This window comes from Ambystoma mexicanum, chromosome 1q (assembly GCF_040938575.1).
Source record: "Ambystoma mexicanum isolate Mex_15411 chromosome 1q, UKY_AmexF1_1, whole genome shotgun sequence".
Taxonomy (NCBI): Eukaryota; Metazoa; Chordata; class Amphibia; order Caudata; family Ambystomatidae; genus Ambystoma; species Ambystoma mexicanum.
This window is the reverse complement of record NC_090922.1, coordinates 448,710,137-448,721,595: the sequence shown is the minus strand read 5'-3', so window position 1 is coordinate 448,721,595 and position 11,459 is coordinate 448,710,137. Positions and strand designations below refer to the sequence as shown.

Below are 11,459 nucleotides of genomic sequence, written 5' to 3'. Positions count from 1 at the left end.
TTGTTTACCACAATAATCTGGGAGGCCCAATAGTTATGCTGCACGTTCGGAACCCCCAGCCCTCCATCCCACACTGATCTAGTCAACGTCTTTAACGCTATTCACGGGACCTTGTTCCCCCATAGTATTTCCCTGAGCAATTTCTCTATGTTCCGAAACACACCCTGTGGGACTGTCACTGGAGAGCTCTGGAGCACATAGAGGAGGCGTGGCAGCAACATCATTTTAAATAGTTTTGCTCTCCCCACCAAGGATATCAGAAAAGTCACCCAGTGTTTGGCATAGCCCTTTGGCCTGTCCAGTACAGGGTCCAGATTATTCTGGAGAAACTATGGTTCTACCACCCCCACTCTTATGCCCAAATATTTAATGGATTACCTCGCTATCCTAAGCAGACACCCCACAGGAATCACCTCCTTTTTGTCTTTTATCGGCAGAAGCTCAGATTTATCCCAGTTTATCCTGAGGTCGCTAACATCCAGAACTCCTGAAAAACTTCCATGACCCTCGGACCAGTACATGTGCGGTCCCCCAGATAAATAAGGACATCGTCGGTCTTTCCCTCCCTCTGGTCACAAGCAGCCCTTCAGCTAGTGATCCGATCACACCCTCTCGGCCACAGAGGCTCCATCGCTTACAAAAACAGGAGTGGCGAAAGAGGGCATATTGCCTGGTTCCCCTCGGGAGTGGAAAGGTCCCTGAGGTGCATCCAATTACCTTTCCCCTTGCTGCCGTATTAGTGTATAGAAGTTTCACCCAACCCACAAACCTGGGCCCAAAGTCAAACCATGCCATAACTACTGAGAGGTATTCCCATCCCACGGACTCAAATGCTTTCTCTGAGTCTATTGTGAGAACCGCGTGTGGGCCTTCCAGGGAGGAGGCTGCACTCAGAGCATTGTGTGATCTCCGAAGATTCATTCTGGCTGCCCTACCCATTGAAACCTGTACTGGTAAGTGTGGATTAATTTGACAATTACCAGTAATAGTGTGTTAGCTAAAACTTTGGCTATAATCGTAGCTGTCCCATTAATTAACGAGATTGGGCAGCATACACTACACTGATCTGGAAGCTTTCCTTTTTTATGTATTACTACTACAGTTGCATGTCTGAGATCCTCCGGTAAAGAACTCTCTTCCAGGAACTCCAGAAACATAGAATCTATTCCGCCGGCCCCTGCCCAACTAGTCTTCAAAATTCGTCCAGGAACCCGTTGGCCCACAGAGATTTCCTGGACTGAAGTTGGGTTGTAGGTTATCGAATCTCTTCAATACTAGGGGCTAGTTCTAAGCTGTCCCGCTGCTCCTGACTCAGTTACGGTAGCTCTGTGTCGCCCTATCTGGGTGGTATTCTCCATGGCCGGGTCCCGGTATAGCTCTCTATAATAGTCTGCAAATTCACCTGCTATTTCTTTTCTCTTACACTCTTTGTCTCCCTCGGCCCATCTGATTTACCTCACCTACCTAGTCTCTTTGTCCCTTTTTTCGAGACATGCCAAAAGTTTACCACATTTATCCCCAGCATCGAACATCTTTGCCTGCTTACCCCAGTGTGCTGCCCTGGCCTCCTCTCGGGCTACAATGCCCTACAAGTTTCTACTTTGGATAGCTTCCTCTTTCTTGCATCTGTGTTGTGACTAATGTGATGTGCCTCTGCTGCCTCAACCTAGTGTCCTAGCTAGTCCATCCTTCCTCTATGCTCTCTAAGGTGTTGCCTTATAACTTGCATCACTTTCCCCCTGAAAACTGCTTTATAGGACTCTCATAGTGTAGAGCGTCTGCCCACAGTCCCAGAGTTGTTATGGAAGTAGGTCTCCGATTCGTTCTGAAGGATGTTCACTATCTTCTCGTCCTTCGGCTAGAACGCATGCAGCCTCCAGCCCCCCCACCCCGTTTAATCTCCTTCCCCGCAGACTGATAAGAAGCAGGGAGTGATCCGAGATACCCCTTGGGAGGAATTTGGCCATCATCACCCTACCTGCCATCGTGCTCGGGAGAAGGTGCATTTGAGCAGAATGAGTAACCCTGTTCCGCAGGGTGACAACCTTACCAAACGTCCCTCATGCATGTGGCTGTGATACAATTATGGAGCTTTGTAGGAGGGTGTGTGGGTCTACCCAAATAGGGCGCTCTGTCTAACGTTGGCTGCGCCATATTATTAAAGTTCCCCCTACCAGTGTTATGTCTTATTTAGGTAAGAGCGTTTGTACCAACACTAGCGTTTCTGCTTGTAGTGTTGGAGGAGCATACACATTAACGATACACACTGTTTCCCCCCATAAGGTACCACTCAAGAGGTCAGTCTCGTGCCTTGGTCTCTCTCCACATGCTGCACTTCAAGCGATATCAACTTCTTAGCAAGTATAGCCACCCCCCTGGGACCTCTAGCGAACCTGCCATGTTCCACTTCAGAGTACCTTACCCTCCCGAGCAATTGACATGCCCTCCCCACCACAAGAGTCTCTTGCATTGGCACATTGTCCGCTTGGTGGGATGCCAGAAATTCAGTCACAAGGCTCAGTTTGATTTGTCCAAAGTCCATTGACGTTCTAGGACATAGAACTCAGCATCCTGTGTCGTGAACCATCTACTCCCATCATTGCAGTCTAATAGTCTTGGCTCATGTTGGGCCTTTGTGTGTCCCCACAATTGGCACATTTTCTCCCCAAAATAGTGTGGTTGTATTGAAAACAACTTTAACTGAACTCTTAACATCCCCAACAGCCACCTCCCCACGCTTCCTCCCAACCTGAAGCATCTGTCGCCCCACTACTATAGACCAAACTGTGTTCGCCCCAACCGACGGGTGGCCGATTATGGGTGGTGGGCATGCAATGTCTCTCGAGCTCTGCTCTGACTATGTCACTCATATCCAAGCCTTTTTTTCCGGACTGCAAAGATCTTCTTGCTCTCGCCGGGTCCCATGTTTCACTTGTAGCAGTCTCTACTGAAGGCTGCCATCTTGATCAACTGGGTGAGGGTTTCGTCGGTCAAGCCCCTTGCAATCCACCAAATCCCAGGCTTCTTTCGTGCTTTATAAAAAACGAGACCGCTCCAGGTCCCACCACTGTAAGTGTGGCCAGAAAGAGCATGGCATACTTAACCATAGCCTCTCATAACCTTTTCTTGACGTCTTCAGACAAGTGCTTGGCCTTCTACATGGCTCTGGTGACATCTGGATATACAGTTACTCTGCAACAATTTACCTCTGTGGGCCCTTATTTCCTTGATGTCTGCAATATTGCATTTGAATCCCAGTAATTCAGTAATCCCTGGTCTGGGGTGGGCACTCAGGATCGCTCCCATGTATGGGATTCTGTGGGCCCATTCCACAGAAAAAAGTGTGAGAGCTCTGGTGGCCGTATCCATTCTGACAGCCTTCTTTTGGGGTATAACTCCATGGAGGGACCCTCCATTTTCACTGGAAGACCTAATATCTTGGTGTTGTTGCGACCACCCTCCCCTTTGCATCTTCCACCCTTTCTTCCCAGAATTTTGTTCTACTTTTGAGGTCCTGGATATCTTTCCTCGTTGGCTGCAGTGTGTCTTCTACCTCAGAAATTCTGCTTCCCCCACTTTAGCCGATATTTTCTGCAAGTCTTGACGTAAAAGCTCACCTCGGCCCCCACTGCGTCCACTTTTCTCTCCAGGAAGGATTTTGAGTCTTTGATTGCAAGGGGTAGTTTGTCTATTGAGGGTGTCAACTGGGATGCCTCCATCCCAGCATCTTTTCTGCCCTCTCCACCACTTACGGGCTCCTTAAACAGTAGCGTAAACAGGTCCATCTTTGCTTCCGTGGGCTTTTCCTCCCCTTCTCTTTTGCCACCTCATGTACCACCACACTGCCGTTTCAGACTGCCCCTGTATGTTAGCAGCTCCTGTGCTGCTGCCTTCTCGTGGATACCTGCTTTCTTAACAGTTTACCAACTAAGACTGCCTCCTGCCCCCCGCCCTCACCAGCGGGAGGAGATCCATCCCAGTATCTTCCTGTATAAAATGTTTATTAATTTTAGGTCCTCTGAGTAATATGCCCTGTCCACAGCAATGATTTCCAGGGGAGAGTGCTTGTCTTTCTGCCATCTCCCCTCCTCGATCTTGTGATTAATGCCCCCAGGGAGCACGGTGCAGGGGAACGTGCACCTCCTTCCTTGTGTCCTCCAGCGGGGCCCGTTTGCAACTGCCGCCGACGTGAAGCTGTCTCCCGGGCTGCCACCTGATGTGCAGGGGGTCCCACCTCCAGCGCCCGGATCACTGATGCCCTGGTCTGCTGAGACAGCGGGCTCAGAGCGGATCTTCTCGGTGCCACATCACCATCTTGAAGCTGCTGGCGCTGATTGTATGGAGGATTCCCCTCCTAGCTGTCGTCTCTCGGGGCGGCATCCACTCCTTTTTCGCCCTTGAGGGTACTCTGCAATTTGGAGCCGAGAAGGCTCCAACTATGTTGTATTAGAGGCAAAGATAACCCCGCTCAGGCCTTGTCAGAGGGGAGCTGGACAGAGACATCTCTAGTCCAACATGCTGCCCAACCGTTACTCGAGAGAACCTATAAAAATGCGATCATTAAGTCAAAAATAAAATCTTTTTTAACAAACAAATAGAGGAAACCGCCAACAAACCCAAGAAATTGTTCGAAGTCCTAAAACTTCTTGAAAAACCTAAAGTCCAATTAGTTACATAAGATCCCACGAATCTGGACTGTTCCAAAATCCAGCTAGTCTTTGAGGCGCAAATAACTAAATCAAGGGACAAAATGAAAGATCAGGTAAACTGCAAAACAAGTAATCCTACTCCTCCAACTCACTATCCAAGCTCCCCTTCCTCCTTAGACTCTGCACCGGATACAGACTCCACTGTCTTTAATTTTGTCCCAGTGACTATATTGGACCTATTAACCCTATTAACAACTTTGAGCATGATGTACCCATCTGCTGGTCCTGATAACATCCTTTCCCCGAAAATGATCCTTGACAATAGGGTAATCTTTGCTCCATTTTTGGCAAGATTCATCAATGACTCTTGTTCAGTGCTGGAAAATATCAAAAATGTCACTGGAAACCACCCCTAAAAAAATCTGGGTCTGATCCTAATGAAGCGAGCAACTTAAGATCCAATAACCAATTTTCTATTGAAGGTCCTTGACAAGGCGGCTACGCGACAAATCCAGACTTTATAGAATCTATTGCCGCATTACATCCCAGGCAGTCCGGTTTTCGACCCGCACATAGTACTGAGATGGCTCTTGTCAATTTACAAACTCATATGCTGGGAATTGTAGATAAGGGCAGGGCTGGCCTTCTAGTTCTCTTGGACTTGTCAGCCGCTTTAAATCTCCTGGACCACAAGCGCCTTGTGCACACATTTAAAGAAACAGGCCACTGTTCCGAAAAGAATTATGTGGGTGCACTTCTTCCTGACCGGACGACTATCAAGAGGCTGCTGGGGCAAAGTCTCTGCAGCCCCTACTCTTTCCACCTGCGGGGTACCACAGGGGGCGTGCATGACCCCATTACTTTTCAATCTTTACACCAGACGACTCTGCAGCCTCCTGGAAGAATCAGGAGTATTTTTTACCAACTATGTAGACGATACCAAACTGGTCCTGTTGATCTCTGGGGACTATGCCGCTGACACAGCGAACCTTCAAAACATCTACAACCTGGTAGACTCTTGGATGAGAGATCACTGGATGTGCCTCAATGGAGGTAAAACGGAGGTCTTAATCTTCGGATCTCCCCATTCAGGAGCAAAATTGAATCCTGGTTATCAGACCTTAACAATCCATGAATGTGACATCCCTGTGCTGGATAAAATATAAACTCTCTGCATATATCTCGATTGTTCCCCGAGCGAGGAAACATACACTAATCAGGTTGCAAAAAACTGTGCCTACTATTTAAGACGCCTTATCAACATCTGCCCCTACCTCACTGAAGATAACTGCACCAAAATATCTTAAGCTGTTATCTTGTCTAGGATAGGTTATTGCAATGTTCTTCTGGTCGGTGCCAACAAGAGGAGCTTGAAGAGGCTCCAGATTGTTCAGAATGATGCCGGCTGCATCATAAAAAAGGTATCAAGGAGAACCCATATCTCAAGCTACAGACAGGGTTTACACTGGCTCCCAGTAAGGGCCCAACTACAGTTCAAGGCAGCCACTGTGGTACATATATGTCTCCATGGACAAATTCCGAGTTATCTGAAATCACTGGTGATCCTGCATGTACCTGCTCGATTATTGCGATCCTCTATCTTAATACAGGTCGATTGCCCGCCTAGGGTGGCCAACTCTTTGATAGTATTTCGTGGGACACTTGCCCATAAGGCGGCGATGACGTCACGTCATTCACGCTTGGCCCGCCCCTTTTTAAATTTACATTTTTTTAATGGCTCATCATAATTCCTGGCTTAATTGAAATGCAAAAGGTTTGTCCTTGGGAGGTGATGGTCACATTTTTTTAACTGCAAACATGACCATCACGACCCCAGGAACAAACAATTAGCATTTGAATTAAGCCAGGTGTCTGAGCGTTACAGCTCGACCTACAGGCTGAAAAGGAGCCAGGGCTGCAGAGCCGCCTGGGGAAAGAAAGCAGCAGGCGGCAGCGCCATGCTGTGTCCATAGCCACTTCAGTTTGCAGAGTTGCTGTGCGGGAGGCAGGTTGTCCTGACTAAAGTCGGGACAACCTGCAGCGTCCCGCACAACCACTCTGCAAACAGCAGGACAGAGTCCCTAATTGCGGGACAATCCCGCGGAATACGGGACAGTTAGCCACCCTATGCCCACCGTTCAAGCGTACTAAGGGCCTGGGCAAGTCCTTTGCCGTCTGTTTAGCCAAAATCTGGAATACACTTCCTTTGCCCTTGCAACAAGCAACCAACCTCAGAACCTTCAGAAAAGCACTCAAGACCTTCCTCTTTGAGTAGACTCACAAATCTTTCCTGTAGTCTTGCCCATGTCCTGTAAATGTGTTGTCCTTGGCGTACATGCGCCCTGATGCCTTCGGGTTCCGCTGAGTTGTAAATCAATCAATAAATAAATAAAAACAGCGTCCCTGAAAATAAAGCAAATTTTGTACTATAATACACTAGGCAGGCACCGGTGATGAACCAGATATACAATTATAATGCTATTTGCCCTCAGCGTGCCGGGTCCAGGGCATATTGTATCCTTTTCAGGGTGGTGGTTGCGGTTATGGACATTTTGAGAGGGCGGGGCATGTGCATGCAACGCACTGGCCCTTCTGAAAAGTTGCCATCTATGATCGTTCGTCCCTGGCAGTGTACCTAAATTACAGTTTCTTATTGTTTTCACTTCCAGCCGGGCCCAGCCCTGGCTCCTTCAGCATTTTCGAATTGGAATTGCCCAGGCCAGTCTTTCTTCTTCCAAACGGCTGCAAAAAAAAAAGGTCGCGTTCTGTTCGGTGGTCTGTCTTCCAGTCTCCCATTGCTCTACATAAAAGGCGGCTCAGAACCCCTCGCGAGTCGCGAGGGCGGTTTCTGTTTTTCAATTGCACTCATCCAGTGAATACGGCACAGATGTTCTTAGTCTGCATTTTAGTATAAAGTCGAAAGGAAATATTTTACCTTGTTCTCATTTGTCTCTGTATTAATTGAAGTTATAATTGTTATCCCTCATAAATCTGCTATGCGCGTATGTTTATAGGAAAACGTGTATTTAAGGAGCATTCGAATTGTTGCTCCACTGCGAGGAAGCGCCGTTCTTAGTTGTGGTCAACTTGCGGCACGCTTTCATCTCACTGAAGCTTTTGGTTTTAGTCGCCGTCTGTCTTCTTTGTCTAAAGTTGGCGGGGCGCAACAACGGAAGCTATCGGTGTTCACTTCCGGTACGGCCTTCGTTCGTTCTCTCCTGTGCCTGGATTTACCGCTCTTGCTGGTTCCTATGAATGGCGCTAACCCTTTGAGCTTGAGGCGGTATTAGTATTTGTTCTAGGCTGCCGGCGGTGTGCCCGTTTGTTGCGGTCTCCGCGCCAGTGGGCAAAGACGATCGCCCCACTGTCGGCAGCATGTCGGTGCCCCCCCCTAACCGCTCGCAAACTGGTTGGCCCCGTCGCGGATCAGGAAACCAGTTTGGAAACAATTACATGCAGCAGAAGCCGCTGACCCTGGAGCGAACCATCAACCTGTGAGTAGTGAGCCCAGGCCACCATAGCCACATATCTGTGGCCTGATGGTATATATCGCTTTGTCCTCTAGCTTGGCTAGTGAGAAGTATTGTGTTTGGGGAGCCTATCTTTTAACGTATACATGCTTGAAGTGAGGGGCAGAACAGGCGGGAATTAACAGCTTCATGTTTTTTTTTTTTTTAGTAAGGATATCTGTAATTGCATTATATAATGGTTGACTTTGCCCAGCTTCTATTAGAATCGCTGACTTGCAGGTCAGGAGAAAATGATTATCCGACCAAATATCTTTATACATTTGCACGGCAATGCTTTGCCTCCTTTTCGTGCCGATCGCTATAGCATAGCAACACGTTGATCTGTATCTTCCCATTTTTTTGCAATAGTTATCAGATTGCTTACAGTTCCTACTTAGGAGGGCACAGCCTTCATAAAAAGTTGCAATTTTCCCGATAAGCGGGAGCTAAAAGCAACTTATGGGTATATTGCATTAACCAGTGAGCAGGATCTATCACTGGAACCAGGAGCTCGCACACAGCGTTCCACAAATGCTACTTTAACATAGGCTGCAAACGTAACATTTTGCTTATGTTTTATGACCCCTTATGCTTTAAATGTCATAGATTTGCCTAATGCTTATTTATAGATGGTTTGTACTGCAGAGTTACGTTCACATAGATGTTTGTTTGGCATCATTTGCCATGGGGAGTGAAAAGTAGCTGTTGGGGCCAAGCTAACCAGGCTCTTCTGAACTACATGCAGGATCTAAACAGCCCCTTGCTGCCCTCAATTTCAAACCCTGTGTGTTGGAAGTACGTATTGGGACTAGGACTAATGATCACCAGAAAGTAATTTGGTCATTACATACGTCCATGCAACCATGAATGGGGCCTATGCCAAACCCCACTGACTATATGCTGCTGCGTGAGTATTCTGCCATGTGGAATGATTCGCAGAAACGCAAAGGCTTCTTCAAGCAACTTGGATGGGCAAAGGGGCCTGTGAAGACTTGTGGTGTGTGGACCTGTTGGCTTTAAAATACTGTGACGGGATTTCCATACGCTGAATACTAGAAATTCGCTGCGCAGGGATAGACTCAGCACGTGTCAAAGCCCAAGTGTATTCTGCACTGCAACCAGTACGGGGGGGTGGGAGGTGTGGGGTGTTGACAGAACTGACCCATTACTTGATTCGTACCATTCAGCATGTACATTGTGCAGGTGGTGCAAGAAGTTGGCAGTTAACATTATGTACGTAGTTACCCACAAAGCATTTATTGTGCAGCTGCTCCAGACCACAATGTCTTTCTTTCCGTTTGAAGATGCAGTTGCAAATGCTCTGATTTGTGTAGCAGCTGAGGCTTTTGCCAGTTTTGAGTCAACAGCACTTTGGTAAATACACTCCCCCATGGGGCAAGTGCGGGAAAGGGCTGGTGGTGTTGCCAGGGACCTGTGGTAAACTGAGGTACACCAGGCTCCCAGTCAGCAAGCTGTAAAGGAATGGAGGTAGAGAGCAGACAACTAGGTTAGCAGGGTAGAGAGAGAGAGAAGGAGAGGAGACTCTTGGGAACAGGACTCTTTCTGGAACAGGACTGAGGGAGGCTAGTCCAGAGGTAGGCTCCCGCCGAGAATAAGGATCTCCCTCCATATCTCTGCTTGGACAACCAGCTCACTCGCAGATGGTTGGAGGTAGATCAGCGGAGGGAGAGAGGACAGTAGTTGGGTAATGTTGCAGGTAGGTGCCAGGCCACAGAAAGCCTTGTGGACAATGCAGATGGTCTTGAACTTGATCTTGGAGCCAGTGAAGAGATTTCAGTGCCTGGGAGATGCAGTCTGTGGGCCAATGATATGTCTTGCGGTTCTGTTCTGGGTGAGTTGCAGAGGGCGCAGGGTAGTAGCAGGGAGGAAGAGGAAGTTGCAGTAGTCCATCCTAGAGAAAACAAGGGATTTGGAGACAGTGAGCTGCTGGGGGAAAGTGCGAAAAGGTAGAGTACCTCCGAGGAGGTGTAGCTTATAGACTTTTTAGAGATGTCCGAAATGTGAGAGGAGTGAGTGGAATTGCACCGGTGTTTTTCGCCTCGCATGTGGGTGCAGGCGCAGGGCCAAGTGAGGCCGGCCAGAGTGAAAGTGGGGAAGCGGAAGCAGGGGTCCCAATGCGACAATCTCCATCTTTCTTGTGTTGAGGCAGGGGTCATTTGCAGCGCACCGTGACTGACAGTCGGACAGGAGTGAGGAGGAACAGGCGACTGGGGGTAGCCTGAAAGAGTTTCGCGTCAGTTACATCACACATACCAAGGCAGCCATATAGGCATAGAACCAGGGGGATAGGGTAGATCCCTGGGGAGCGCCACAGGTTGAGAGAGCGACAGTCGAGAGAAAGGCTGAGTTCCACCTGGGATGAGCGGTAGGAGAGAAAGAAGGCTAACCATGCCAGAACCCGATCTGTGATTCCCAGGGTGTCACGTAGACGTGCGATCAGGATGTTGTGGTTAACCGTGTCAAAGGCAGAGGAGAGGTCAAGGAGAATGAGGACATAGGGCGTGTTAGTGTCAAGGTTTGAGAGCAGGTCTTCAGAAGAGCAGTTTCCATGCCTCTGGATGCTCTAAAGCCAGACTAGTGGTCATGGAAGCAACCAGTATATTCAGCAGAGATAGCCAACTTCTCCAGGAGTTTGCCTCAGAAAGGATTGATAGAGATAGGGCAGTAGTTTGCTGGAATGGAGGGGTTGGCAGAGGGTGCACAAGGGAGTGCTTAAGGGCAGTTGGGAAGACTCCAGTGGAAAGGGAGAGATTGCACAGATCAGCCAAGGCTGGGGCAAGGGAGTCGATATTGTCCTTAATGGTTTTGGGGGGGCAGGGGTCCACCCGTTTGGATGAAACCTTCGTCGGACAGGACTTGTCTGGCGACCTCATCTGGTGTGAGGGGTGAGAGAGAAAAGAGGGGAAGTAGAGAGGGGGGCCAAGGGAGACTCGGGTGTAGGTGTATGCTGTTGAGAGGGAGGAAAGGAAACGTGTGCAGCCAGGGCTGAGCAAAGGCCCTGGGTTGGGTGTACCCAAAGAGGCTGCTGAAGGATTGGCCAGTTACTTGCAAACTTTGAAAAGTTCGGCCATGTTGATTGATGCTGCGGAGATGCAGGCTTGAATAAAGACACTTCTTGGAGCGGATTCACTCGATACTGCCTTTGAAGGAGGCGGCAGGCCAGTTTGTCAGATGGTCTGCACGACAAATTCTATTTCCGTTCAGCTGCCCTACATGTGCGTTTAAGGTCAGCCAGATCGGAGTCGTACAAAGAGGTACCCTTTTTGGAAGGCTTCAGTCA

The 11,459-nt window shown here is 48.6% G+C and overlaps 1 protein-coding gene across 3 annotated transcripts in view; it reads left to right on the top strand.

The window, feature by feature from the left end:
• The first annotated feature begins 7,752 nt into the window (after positions 1-7,752).
• NUDT21 (nudix hydrolase 21) overlaps positions 7,753-11,459 on the top strand; it is a 155,851-nt gene continuing 152,144 nt past the window's right edge. The window contains exon 1 of one of the 3 annotated variants that reach the window (XM_069640254.1): positions 7,753-8,143. In XM_069640254.1, coding sequence (XP_069496355.1) covers positions 8,025-8,143 — 119 coding nt within the window. In that variant the 5' untranslated portion in view covers positions 7,753-8,024. The remainder of the gene's footprint in view (positions 8,144-11,459) is intronic. The other 2 variants (XM_069640245.1, XM_069640263.1) reach the window with 2 other exon arrangements.